The sequence below is a fragment of the Ovis aries genome, chromosome 8 (assembly GCF_016772045.2).
Source record: "Ovis aries strain OAR_USU_Benz2616 breed Rambouillet chromosome 8, ARS-UI_Ramb_v3.0, whole genome shotgun sequence".
In the NCBI taxonomy this organism is placed as follows: Eukaryota; Metazoa; Chordata; class Mammalia; order Artiodactyla; family Bovidae; genus Ovis; species Ovis aries.
In genome coordinates, this window is record NC_056061.1 from 56691039 (window position 1) to 56705529 (window position 14491).

General features: G+C 38.8%; 1 protein-coding gene across 6 annotated transcripts in view; it reads left to right on the top strand.

The window, feature by feature from the left end:
- AKAP7 (A-kinase anchoring protein 7) overlaps positions 1 to 14491 on the top strand; it is a 124327-nt gene that overhangs the window by 17024 nt on the left and 92812 nt on the right. For all 6 annotated transcript variants that reach the window (XR_009601638.1, XM_060419652.1, XM_060419651.1 and 3 more), the window contains exons 4-5: positions 6724 to 6860; positions 12612 to 12772. Coding sequence is in view for 5 of the 6 variants with exons in the window: in XM_060419652.1 (XP_060275635.1) it covers positions 6724 to 6860; positions 12612 to 12772 (298 nt within the window). In the remaining variant the exon portion in view is untranslated. The remainder of the gene's footprint in view (positions 1 to 6723; positions 6861 to 12611; positions 12773 to 14491) is intronic.

The following is a 14491-nucleotide window of genomic DNA, read 5'->3' on the forward strand; positions in this document are numbered from 1 at the left end:
AGTGAACTCCGGGAGTTGGTGATGGACAGGGAGGCCTGGCGTGCTGCGATTCATGGGATCGCAGAGTCGGACACGACTGAGTGACTGAACTGAACTGAACTGAGTGGTAGGTTAACTGTAAAATAGCCCTTAAGTGTTTAGCCGATGGCAAGTTTAATATTTTTGACAACTATAGATTATATTAAAATACTTGTAAGTTATTCAGACAGGTTTTCTGTAAGATTTAGGATCATGTGTACCTACGGGCATTATAGGAGAGCAGGTTAGGTCCTGAGGAAACTGCACGTGAAACAGGCCAAGTGACATCCCACATTTTTTGTGATTGGAAGAGATGCCAGTTTCCTTATTTTGGTTTCTTGCTTAGAAGTTGTTCCACTCCAGAGTCTGTGTGTATAGAAGTTGGGCGAGCTCTTCTCTAAATAGCTCTTCTTGGTTCCCCTGGTCGGAGCAGCAGCTCTGCATTCCCTCCAGCCTGCCCCAGCACCTGCCAGCGCTGGGCCCGCTTCCCACCTCCTCCAGTAAGGACTGGTGGGGTGATGTGCTAGGATAAGGCCGGTGGGGAAGGGTACTGAGGGGAAAGAGGGTGGAGAGATTCTTTTCTTCTGACACTTAGATTGGTCACAAAGATGGGAGGAGGAGATGAAAGAGAACTATCTGCAATCCTTAGTTTTTACCCTGTAAGTCACTGTGGCCTTTGTTTCTGCCTCTTTGCTGCTGGCAGGTTCTGTAGAAAGCGGGTGTAGTACAGGCTTTGGAGCCTGACCAACTTTGCTCAGATACCAGCTGGATCACAAATGCCTCTGTGGATGTTGGTCACATTACCTAAGTTTTGTAGTTTCAGTGTCTTGAGGTGTAAAGTGAAGGTGATAATGATTATTTTCTAAACCCAAATTTGGACACATCACCTTCATCCTTATGTACTTCAGTATCTTCCCATTGATACTTGGATAAAGACAAAGGCTTTACCATATTCTAGAAGGTTCTATATGGTTTGACCTTCTCCACCTCAGCCCCTCTGACCTTGTTTGAACTTGCCAGTTCCGCCTGCCTGCAGGAAAGCTTTCTCTGACTAGAAGTTTTCTTTTCTCTCCTTTTGGTTTTGTTAATGCCAAAACCTCAGCTCAAACTTCTCCTACCCGTGAGCACCCTGACTAGGTCAACCCCTGCCCCCCACACCATTGTCATCCTTGAAATCTGACACTTGTTAGTCCTCCTCACAGTTTTACAGCTCCTTCCCAGTACCTAGAACAGAGTTTGGCAGGAATAGAGGTACACACACACAAAATACTGTCATTTCAGGGCAGAAGATGTTTGCGGCATACCAAATTCCAGCCAGAACAAATTTACAAATAATAGATACAGTGTTACACATACTGGTTTTCTGTAATAAGGGTTCAGTGATAGTTTGTTTTCCAGGAGTTTGATGACTTGTAATAGTGGGGTACACAAGTTTCAAATAACCTGGAAACCAAAGAATTTACTGTTTCTCTCTTAAGAGACTGATTAGTGGGTAACAAAGCTTAATGCCTATATAGGGAGGAGGGTTAGGGACTAGGACAAGATGGGGAAGACCCTTTTTATATCTTCTGTATGAGTACCTTTTTTGTTTGTTTGTTTGAAAGTATCTAATGTTAATTTTCTTTTGAAACTGCTTATGGGCTTTTGTGGGGAGTCCTGGGAAAAGGAGCAGCATTTATAACATTGTTTCAATGGGAGACTGTATTCCAAGTTCCAATTAAGTGACCTGCAAACAAGCTTTTGGAAGCTAGCACATTGACAATGAGCTGCTCTACTTTTGGCCTCTACTTGTTGGCATCTAATTTTAAAGGAAAAAGGATTCAGACTTACATGGGCCTTTGATTTTTAAACACATTAGTAGACATTTGGAATGATTTAGTTTTGGAAAGTCATGATTTTCTTATTTTTAAGAAATAGATTTGGAAAATGAATTAGAATGCATAAAAATATCCTAATTGCATGTATATTAGAGTGTGTTTCTCCATTACCTACAATTACACATTAATTTAAAATTAAAGAGAAATTGAATGGTATTTTAGTGAATCCTAAATATTTCTTAACTGACTAGAATTGCTTAATTATTAGTTCTGGGTGGATTTGCCCATATATTGGTTTGTATATTTTCTTATAAGAGGTAATAGTATAAGTCAACACTGAAAAATGCAAAGGAAGCTAATTGAAATTAAGAATGCATTAATGTTTTGGTAAGATGACACTTATACCAATGGAAAAATATGATACTCTTTAGGAGTTTTAAAAGGCATTTGTTACATTTAATTCTGTATTTCATTTTATAATGTGAAAATTACTGGTCTTATGAAAAGATGAAATATGATTACACATTCTGTTCCTTTCTGGGAAATGTAATTGTGAAAATACGTGATGTCATCATGCATGTTAAACACTTTGGTAGATATAGAAAATTCTCCTATCTTCAGATAATTTTTTACTTTTACTCTACTTACCACTTTATCATCAAATTTTCAAGTTTTTTTTCATCCTGTAGACAAGCAAGAAAAATGACTATATTCATCTTTGAAGAGATGTTAGGTAGCAAATTGATGTGATAATTCTGTTAAACCTTAATGAGGCAGCAAATTTAGAAATGATGTGTGTTAACAGCTTAGGACAAAATCCAAAAATAATGTCAAAAGAAGAGGTAAAGGACACTGTCCTTCTGTGTGCTAGACTATAACCACTCTCCCTCACATACTGACTTGAAGGCATTTTCTTTGAGCTCATGTATGCTTTGAATCAACTAGAAAGCTTAACATAAAAAAATGAAATTTCTTGTTGCTTTTACTTTTAGGCATGTGGAATATGGCTTCATGATGAGGTTTAGCAGTTGTATATCTTTTTTTATTCTCTAAATACAAATAAATTACTCAATGAATGAAATATTTAAGATTTTAATAAGCTTTTATTTTTTAAAGTTTCTTTCAATATCCTATTTAAATATGGCTCTGTAATGTTAGGCTTAAAAAATGTGCATTGTTCAATACTGCCAGTGGCTGGGGATTATGATAACAGATAAGCTTCAATGGCTTTGTAGAATTTTAAACAGTGGCTATAAAAATTAGTTTCCTTTGGCCTTTAATGACATTGGTACTTTTAAAAATGGCATACAGAGAAGACTCTGAAGTAGTTTCCTTTTTTCTTTTTATCGTTTAAGAATGTAATTAAGAATAAAAAGCATTAAAATTTTTTAAAGATGATATCAAGGAATATATAAATTAATCTGAGGCATCAAAGCATAGTTAAATATACATTACTTGATTAGGTTATCTTTTAGAATTTTCATAGTTCGAGGTTAATTTTGCATTTTAAATACTGTGTGACTTCAGAGACATAGTCTTCAAAAGTTTTATGAATTTTAATTTGCAGTTTTATAAGCTACTGGATAATTCAAAGATATGAATGGTCTATAACTCTTTTGCACTAAATAATAGGACATTGCACTAAAATGCTGAATATACAAATGGATGGAAATTTTTGAGCATTGTCCTAAATTTATATATAATTAGTATTTGAGCTTAGAATAAAGACTAAATTTTTATGAAAATGCAGATAAGAGTATCCACTAAGTGCAATGGCCAACCCCAGATGTGACAATGAAAATGTCTCTAGGCATTGAGAGATGTCCCCTGGGGTAGAGAACCCCTGATTTTGATAATATTGGCAGTGTTGCAGACCTTATATTAGGCAAATGTGGTGAAGTGCTTTCTTTAAGCTTGTCTGCCTTCCTGTAGCTTGTGTGTTGACCTTTAACACATCCCTGTAACTTTGGCAGGGCTTTACGATTGAAAAGAAACCAAGACTCAGTGAGACTAGGTGATGTCTGTGGGGTTACACCTGTGGCTGACCTGTGATTAAAATCCAGGATTTCTGATACAAGTCCAGCACCCTTAATTTGCTTCAGTTTGTATTAAAAAGTTTTCATTGTAAACCACTTTTCCACGATTATTTAAGCCAGAATTACCATTTGTGCCAGCTAATATTTGAAGATGCAGTTACACTCTTCTGAGTCTGACATTCTAGAGCATGCACGATTTACTCAGCGCTGGGCTAGCTTCTTCCCACATGAACATGGATCTTCTTCAGCTGCTTCAGTATTCCTGTAAGCCAGTCTAGGACTTCACTGCTCCTGGAAAAATCTCTCAAAAGTTCACCTGTAAAATCCTCGAAGAGTAGTGTGGGCTTACACCAAAGGCTTTTTTGAGCCCATGTGTTCTGTTGGGATTTCCCTAAAGCTCAGATGGTAAAGAATGTGCCTTCAATGCAGGAGACCCGGGTTCGATCCCTGGGTCGGGAAGATCCCCTGGAGAAGGAAATGGCAAGTCACTCCAGTATTCTTGCCTTGAGAATCCCATGGACAGAGGAGCTTCGTGGGCTGTAGTCTAGGGGGTTATAAAGAGTAGGACACGACTGAGTGACTAACACACACACATGTGTTCTATTATACAGGATCCAGTAAGACTTCCTCCAAATCTCCTTTAAATGTCCTTTTTCCCTTGATGTTTCATGACTTGAGTCAGTACCCTCATGTTGCCCCTATCCTTGTCTCCTCTCAAAAGCACATTCCTTGTACCTTTTCTTGCACAATTTTCTGGCCAATTTTCCTCCTCCTCTTTCTCACTCCTGGATCTTTTCCTCCAGATAGTTCCCTCATCTTTTCTAATTTATCTTTTTCTCAAGTTCCTTTGCTATTTTGGCTTTTGAAAGTGGCTGTTGAAAGTGAAAGTCACTCAGTCATGTCTGACTCTTTGCGACCCCGTGGACTATACAGTCCGTAGAATTCTCCAGGCCAGAATACTGGAGTGGGTAGCCGTTCCCTTCTCCAGGGGATCTTCCCAACCCAGGGATCAAACCCAGATCTGCCACATTGCAGGCATATTCTTTACCAGCTGAGCCACCAGCGAAGCCCAAGAATACTGGAGTGGGTAGTATAAGATCTTGAAAAGTTTTTTATAAATCTTCTGTGTTTCAGTTTATTTTAATGGAGACAATACCAGTACCTGCTTCACAGGATTGGTGGGAGGCTTAGTGAACTAATAGAGGTAAAGTGCTTACTCTAGTGCCTGGAACCTCGTGACCACACAAGAAGGGGACTGTTGTTTCAGCATTGTGTTTATTTGTATTACCAAGAGCTGTGGTGAGACACGGAGAGGAAGAAATATGTCCTCGGGGACATCATTAATTCTATCACTGTAGAGGCAGAGGAAACTCTGACTGTAAGACCTTTGTGTATTATTATGTTAGGAGCATTTTAACTACCAGGCTATCAATATTCTTTTGTTGGGTGTCTCGGAAGTGACATCTTACCTTGGGAAATCTTAGGTGTTATTGCGTATCGTCCCACCAGGAAAATACTGTTTCCCGTGTTACTGTCCTTCAGGTTGCAAGGAATAGAGACATGCTGAGGTTATTTGGGTGAAGAGGATTTATTGTAAAGGTCTGTGGGAAGTCAGATCCCAGGCCAGCACCTCATGATTTGCCCAGTCACAGTCTGCAGATAATGGAAAGATTGTTCAGTATGAAACAGCTTGTCTGTATGGGAGCAGCTTGCTGTGCTCGTGATTCAGCTCTTTCTTATCTCTGCTAGCTTTTGGGGGTTCTGCTGCTATTGCCAGTCTCCACTCTTGTCTTTTTCTCTCTACTCCTGCTGCCTCCAGGCTTCTATGTGCACGCTTTTCTGGGGATCGCTTGGTTTGCTAGTTTATATGCAAGCTATTTTCCATTTAGAAATTGGCTAATATTGTCTCTGGGCTTCCCGGGAGGTGCTAGTGGTAAAGAACCCACCTGCCAGTTCAGGAGACGTAAGAGACACAAGTCTGATTCCTCGGGCGGGAAGATTCCCTGGAGAAAGGAATGGCAGGCCTCTCCAATATTCTTAGGAGAATCCCGTGGACAGAGGAGCCTGGTGGGCTGTAGTCCCTAGTGCAACAAAGAATTGGATATGACTGAAGTGACCTAGCACACACATTATTGTCTCTAGCTGGAAATAGAGGAGGGAAAAGCCATCATTCCTCTTTGTTCTCAGTAGGTGGAGAGGGGTGAGCTGATGAGGGACCAAGGATTTTGCTTGGATAAAGACTGTACAGTTTTTCAAACATAATGTGTTTACCCTTCTGTGCAGCTCTCTCACCATGGTTATGCCCCGCCTCACATGTCTGGGGAAATGACAGTAGTCATTCCTGTTGAATTATTGCTGTCCTGAAAAATCTTAAAGGCCATGAAGAATGGGTTCTCAGACACATTCATTTGGAGACAAATAAATATTACTGCCAGCAGAAATGGAATGTTGTCTGCTGATTTGACCTTTCTGTGGCAAGAATAAAACTTTTATTTTTAGGAAGGATCATAATGATAGTGAGTCATACTGTATATTCCAAGGATAAGTTTCTGAAAAGATACATAGCCATTGAGTTTTTCCACTCAGTTAGGGACCCAGTCTGTAAAAGAAGGATGTTGGGCTTGATGCTCTTAAGATGGACAAGCATTGTGTAATTTTTAAGACATTTATACATCCCATTAAACTTTCCGAGTTATCCCTCCAGGATATTTAAGAACAGGTAGACAAGCATGATTTGATTGAAAATCCTGACAGTGTTCTCATTTTAGTCATTACTTATTTTCTTCTCAGTTTAAATGTTGCTGTAAGGAAATGTTGCTTACCTAATCTCTGTTTTGTCTGTGTGTGATTAGATTACAAAAGGAATTAAGATCATGCAAAATGCAATAATACAACAAGATGAGCAACTGGCCAAAGCAATGAGCAGTGATGGTTCCTTTCATATTACCTTACTAGTGATGCAGTTATTGAATGAAGATGACGTAAACATGTGAGTACTACATCTTTCTGGAATATTGTTTTCCAAGTTATTACTTTAATATGAGTAAACAGAACCCAAGAGGCATTGAAATTCTAAAGAAACATTCTTTGTTATAATTGGTTGCAATCAACAAGCCAATGTACAGAATTAGCTGTACAATTAGCTCCTAATCTGTATTTTTTTTTTTTTTTCCGCTGTGACACATGGCTTGCGCGATCCTAGTTCCACAACCAGGGATTGAACCTTTGTACCCTGGAGTGGAAGTGCAGAGCCCTAACCACTGGACCACCAGGGAATTGCCCCTAATCTATACTTTTGAATTGTGTTGTTGTTATCAGATGCATTGGTTATACAGTTATTTTGTCCATGTTAATTATGTAAATAAGCACTATGGAGTCTGACCATTTAGGTTAGGATTCCAGGTACAGATTCTGGAACCGTGTCTTAATAAGCTGCTCAATTTTGGGCAAATAATTTTTTAAGTAAATGGAGAAAATGATAGTACTGACACATGTAAACACTCTTAGTATAAGGCCTGGCACATAGTAGGCACTTAATATTATTAGCTATTAGAGCTGTCATTTACTAGATCAGTGGACAGTTTCAGTCTCACCCCCCCATTACTAGAATATTGTATACCCTGTACCCCCAAACTCAGAATTGTGCCGCAAAAGTTGAGTATGAGTCTTTGATTGCTGTTTTCCTGCCCACAGTGGAGAAACCTTGCTCATCCTCCGCTTCTCTGGGACACTGTTGGAATGAGTGCCCCTTGTTCTGTGTAGCTCTCTGGATTAAGCTCAAGCTTAAGCTCTTTGGATAGCCAGAATTACAGGTTACAGCTTGCTTCTGTTTTCTACTGTGACATATAGTCTCCTGAGGGAATGAAGAATAAGACTTGGATGGGGAGGGGGCGAGGAGAAGGGGAAATATAAGGGAGAAAAGAATAAAGTAGTAACTCAAGATATACAGTCAAATTATGATTCCAGTGGTGCTATCTTTTAAATAGCAGAACTGCATATTTTTAGGGATCAGTCTTCTCATTTGTCCCAATGTGCTCCACGCAAGAGCAGATACACTGACAGAGAGGACTGGAGGATTTTACTTAACTCACTTTCACTGTTCGCTTTGCCAATCGGAAGAAAAAAAAATAAAATACTCTGATGCTCTTAATAGAAAAGAAGTCAGAGAAAATATGACACAAGAAGGTGCAAGCCCAGGAGAAAGTGGGTGGCACTCTGTATGTTAGAATGGTGGACGAGTCAGGGTTCCCCAGGGAAACAGACCCAATAGGATGGACCTTCATTTGTATATATAGATATATTGATGTAGCTGTATGTACACTATAGCTATATGTAGAGCTTTATTTTAAGGAATTAGCTCAGGTGATGGTGGGGGCTGACAAATTTCAAATCTGCAAGGCAGTCTGCCAGACTGGAGACCCGGGTGAGAGTTGATTTAGTAGAGTCTCAAGTCCGAAGGCAGTCTGGAGGAAGAATTCCTTCTTCCCTGGGGGACCTCAAAGAAGAATGTGCTTCCACACAGCCAGGAGGTTAGCGTCGAGGGAGATTTCTAACACAGGGACCTCAGGTAGTTCCTTCAATTCCCCTTTGCCTATCAGGGTATATATTAATAGATGAATCCAGAAATTTCCTTGTTCCGTGGTAGGTAGACTTGGAAGTTCACAGAGAGTCGGTGGATCAGTAGGAGTGGGATGAGGGACAGTGGCGATGCCAGGTATCCATGCTTCCTGATCAGAGGCCCCTGCAGAGGTCTCATACTTCAGCAGGGCCTGCCAGTGCAGTGCCCAGGAGGGACACGTGACTTTTCATGGACACCAGCGAAAGGTACCTGGGGATATGACCAGGCCAGGCCCCTGAATCGGGCATCCCTGAGAACCCAAACAGCAAGCAAACCAAAGACCTTCTTCAATCTTTATACAAAAGTATGCTGGGTTCCCTGGGAAGGAGGAGGGGAGAGGAAAGGGAAAAGCAATCCAGAAGGGAAGTTTGAGTTAAAGAATAACTGAACCTCAAAGAGGCCTTTTTAAACCAAAAAAGACTGAGTTACTGTTGATTGGTAAGTTTAGGTTTTAGCTCTATCATCAAAAATGGGTCTTGGCCATGGCATGTATATATATATTTCAGTCTCTGCTCGTCAGCCTCTATTTCCCAAACAAATATTATTTTATTTCCTTAACAAGTGTTGAGAGTCTGGCCACACAGAAAGATCATCTTTCTTATACATATGAAGAAGCTGAGAGTTCTAGGAATTAAGCGAATGCTGGTCAGTGGAGAAACCAGAACTAGTTGGTTTTCTCTATTATTGATTGAGGGAGGAGATGGGATGGAGACAGGAGGGAGAAGTTGAGCACAAGTTCATGAAATAGGTGGAAGAGATGAGTCTGCTGCAAGTGAGAATGGCCTCCTGTATGTAGCTCAGTTGAAGAAGGAAATGGCAACCCACTCCAGTGTTCTTGCCTAGAGAATTCTGTGGACAGCGGAGCCTGGTGGGCTGCTGTCTATGGGGTCGCACAGAGTTGGTCATGACTGAAGCGATTTAGCATGCATTGGAGAAGGAAACGGAAACCCACTCCAGTGTTCTTGCCTGGAGAATCCCAGGGACAGAGGAGCCCGGTGGGCTGCTGTCTATGGGGTCGCACAGAGTTGGACACGACTGAAGCAACTTAGCAGCAGGAGCAGTAGCAATATGTAACTCAGTGGCCTCTACTGATGAACACATAACTAGCTAGAAATACTCTTAAGTGCTATGCAGTTGGATTGGGGTGAGGATGGATGTTCTCAATATATTATAATGTCTACATTTCTCATTGGAGGTAGGACTGCCTCTTAGAATTATTTGGGAGGGGGGTTGATTTTGGTTGTCACAGTTAGTAAGGAGGGCCATGGGCATTTTATGCGCAGGGGTCAGTGTTACTAAACCACCTGCAGTAAGTACATGGAACAGTCCTGAACTAGGAAGCATTGTCTTGCCCTAAATCGTGGTATCATTTGTTGAAGAGTTACTGTCCAGAGCATAGTGACACTCTGAGTCATTTAGCCCTGTGTTTACAATGTGTGTTTGCAAATTTCAATTTTGTGTAAAAAATTAAATGGTTAGCAAGTCTGCTTGGTGTTTGAGGAATTGAAGTCACATCCTTGTGCTACTTTATGGTACTAGGAGTTGTAGCTCTGCTAGAAAATGATGACCAGATACTTGCAACTTAGCAATTATTTTTTACTAAGTTGCAATGAAAAATTAAGAAATATTTGAAGTTTGCTATACAGACAAGATAGTATTTTGCAGTTCAACTAACATTATTTATCAACCACATATAAGATACTGAACTAAGTGCTTTGGAGGAAATAAAGATGAATCCTGAATGGATATTGTGCTCATGTATTATACATTATAGTTGACTGGGTCATATGGATCCAAAAAACTGTAGTAGAAAAATGTAAAAAAAGTGGTATGTTTCATTAAGTGTAAAATATTAATGGAATTTCAAAGGTGAGAAGATTTGCTTCTAGTATGGGGAACCAGGGAAGTAAGTGTTTGTGACTGAAGTGTCAACTTTTAAGTGATGATAAGATTCAAGGTGTGGCTTCATTTTGGGTAGCTGTATAGTGAGTGAAGCGACTGCCTACAATGCAGGAGACCCGGGTTCAATCCCAGGGTTGGGAAGATCTCCTGGAGAAGGAAATGGCGGACCACTCCAGTATTCCTGCCTGGAAAATCCCATGGATGGAGGAGCCTGGTAGGCTACAGGGGTCGCAAAGAGTCGGACACGACTGAGTGACTTCACTTTCACTTTTCATAGTGAGTGAAACTGATTGGGGTTTCTGCAAGACATTGATTATGTGAAGGGTTTTCTGAGTCCCTAATCTTTTAATTTTATCTTTCATCCCATACAGTATAATATGCTAGACATCTGTATTGTTAGTTTCTTTTTCTATATCCTTACTTTTCAAAGTCTAGTATCATATTTTAGGTATTTAATATAAAGTACTGGTCAATGGGTGAGATAAGGAGTATACAGAAACATTTTTTTTTTACGTAATGAATTTCTTCAGGTAGATGGCATGTTTTGTGTCTTCACAGTGCAAAAGAAAGAAATAGAAATATATTAATCCAGATACTGATTTGAAAAGATGGCTGTCCTGTCTTTGTTTTGAGTACAACCTTTGGGTCTCAATTCTAGTTTCAGAATTCTGTTTCTTACATACCTATACTCCGTTCAGTTTATTATTATAAAGAAATCTTTCCATAAACAGTTCTTGAAAAGATACTCTATTTAAAAGAATTTTAAAGTCAGTGATATTTGCCAAGAGGCACTGTGACTCATTTTCACTCTGTGACCAGTGACATCTCATTAGGATAAATTCATTGGTTTATATTACTACAGAGTGGAAAAACTGGACTGAATTTGGATCATTTATATTTCTTTAAAGAAAAATGGAGTGTAGAATTCACTGTTTCTGAAAACTCCTGACCTTTAGGATGGCCTGCTTTGCTGTAGCATTATATTTAAAGTGAGTATCTTGATATTCATCCCCTGATTTATGGAAGATGAGCCGGAGTAGCTGTTCTGTTTCACATGCTTGAATTCAGCCCCTGGTGAAGATAGCACTGCAGTAGCAGCGTGTCTTTTTGGATGAAGATAAATACAGTCAGGAAAGATTGGATTTCGGATGTGAATTTGGAGGTCCAGTGAGAAATGTTGACATTTCTAAAGCTGTTTTGAAGTATTATATATTGTTTGACAGAGAAGTAAGACCCAGTATGGAAAACTGTGGATGAAAATCAGTTAAAAACTTAAAGCTAATGTAGAAATATGAAACAGCTAGAAAAATGTCTAAGTTTCTTTTCACACGTTTGACATCTTATTACTATTGATGAACGAATTGCTGATCAAGATAATTTAAATTAAGGTGGTTCACTAGAAGGGTATTTTAAACCCCTCTCCGTAATGTAAAATGTCTTTCTTTCTTTCTTGAGTGATTGCTGCCCCCTAGTGAGATTTTAGTTTTATTCTCATTATAAAGTCCCTGTACTAAAATCCTCTTAGTATGGAAATAATTGATCTTAATTTTCAAAATATTCCAAACCTGATGATGTCTAATTCACTAATATAGTAAACTTTTATTTCTATAAAGAAAAAATAGTGCATTTGAAACACAGAATAGCCCTTTAATCAGATAGACTAAACATATACAGCAAATTTATGTCACTATAGTTGTAAACTTGTACTTTGGTCAAGTCTAAGTCTAATTAATTATCTTATTATGGAGACTGTTATATTTTAAAGAGATAATATATTTTAAGTTTTAGTAAAGTGCTTCACAAATAGTAAATACTGTGTAAGTATTAGTACTTTTAACAAGAACCTTAAACTTTCACATGATCTGATATAAACTTTTGTAGGTATTGGGCTTTTCTGCAATATATTGTCAATATTTTTTTTTCTTTAGTTGTGCATGCAGTATTTCCTTGATTTAAAACCTTTTGGTAAACTATAACATGTTTTGTATCTTTAAAATAAAATAAATTGCAATTAGGTAAAGATTAATTCACTTATACAAATTTTGTTTAAAATTAATATTTGTTTTATTTTGATCATATGGATTTGATTTTGAAGGTATTCTGAGCATTAAAATAATTAGTACAAATACAAAAATTAATTTATCTAAAACTCTTTTCTTATTTGGTTTTGTATATTTTACTACATATTATATTACTAAAAAATATATTGTCTCTTGCCAGTGGTGTTGATGCTCTTTTGGAATTAAAACCATTTGTAGAAGAAATCCTCCAAGGAAAACCTTTGACTTTGCCCTTTGAAGGGGTTGACACTTTCGGAAATCAGGTTGGATTTGTGAAGCTGGCAGAAGGAGGTCACATAAACTCACTTTTGGAGATAGCAGGTAAAACAAACGGCGATAAACTTACATGAAATCTCATTGTTGAAGAGGGAATTTTTTTCTTCCAATTCTTATAATAGAGATTTGACATCTTTCAACTTTGTGGGGGGCAATGTAGCCTCACTTTATGAGTGACCTACTTCAGCATTTGCTTGTGTAGATAAGTAGCCGAATAAAAGGCCAGAACAGTTACTGTATCTTGATCCTTTGACTCGGGGGAATATGTTGATTCTGGAAGATGATGGACTGGACCCAAGTATTTGTTAGGACCATCCTAATCATAAGTCTGAAGGATCCAGTGCTTATCATGACATATAGCTGGCATTAAGTAAATATTGAATGAGTTAATTAGAAACACCAATTGCCTGTTCTGCTTGTGGGGATTGTCAGCCCCATTTGGGAGAGTCAGTAGATGAATCAGTGACATTTCCCTCTGTGCTACCTTTTTTCCTTCCTGTTTAGGTACCACTGTCTAAGCAGAAGGCCCGTTGGTGGTGGTAGAAGGTCTAACATCCATTGGAGAACAAGCTGCTTTCTGCAGCACAATTGAAAATGTTAGGGAAATTTGTTGTTGTTCAGTCTTTCAGTCATGTCCTAATCTGCCACCCCATGGACTGCAGCACATCAGGCTTCCCTGTCCTTCACCATCTCCCAGAGCTTGTTTAAACTCATGTCCTTTGAGTTGGTGATGCCATCTAACCATCTTTTCCTCTGTCATCTCCTTCTCCTGCCTTCGTCTTTCCCAGCATCAGGGTCTTTTCCAGTGAGTGGGCTCTTTGCATCAGGTGGCCAAAGTATTGGAGCTTCAGCTTCAGCATCAGTCCTTCCAATGAATATTCAGGGTTGATTTCTTTTAGGATTGACTGGTTTGATTTCCTTTCTGTCCAAGCGATTCTCAAGAGTCTTCTCCAACATCATAGTTTGAAAGCATCAATTCTTTGGCAGTCAGCCTTCTAGGGAAATAGAAGCAGAAAATGATAAAACCTGGAAGAGTGCTTTTTTGAGATGATCCAGAGATCATAGTTTGGGTGTTCATGTACGTACTGTAAACAATTTTTATTTTTTTCTCTCATGTCAGATCATTTCATGTCATCCTGTTTCAGGTTCAGTAATCCTTAATTTATAACACTCTCTGATCATTGCTCCATGCTGGGCTTATTTTTCTCTGTCTATCTGTCTTAAAATAATATCATCTGGGAATCCACCACCTAAAACACAAGTGAGAACCTTGGTAGTAATCTCACCACATTGTCCTTTTCATCGGTCTGTCCTTTGGCCTTCCTTCATTTAAGCTAACCATCAATCATCCTGAAGTCAGAGTTTATTATTTCTTTGTATTCTCCCAAATAATATGTGTATTTTTAATCAGCTTTAACCTTACATTTAATAAAAAGGATATCATATTGTATGTGATCTTTTGAGACATACTGTTTAGAAAAACTCAATATCACACTGTTTTTATATAGTTGCCCATTCAAAATTGCACCTGTTTTGGGGAGGAGGAAGGCATGAGGGTCAGATTTCATTTCATTGTTAAGTTTTTCTTAACAAAGTGGAGCAAAGTGTATATAAATAACAAACAAGCAAGCAGTTAAACAATATTTATGAGTCAAGTAGGACTTAAAATCATCAGTTGGCCAAGGAGAAGGCAACTCCAACAGTTTTGATGGCAAAGCATTTGGGAACCCATGCCTTCCACTGAACAGACTTAGCTGTTCCTCC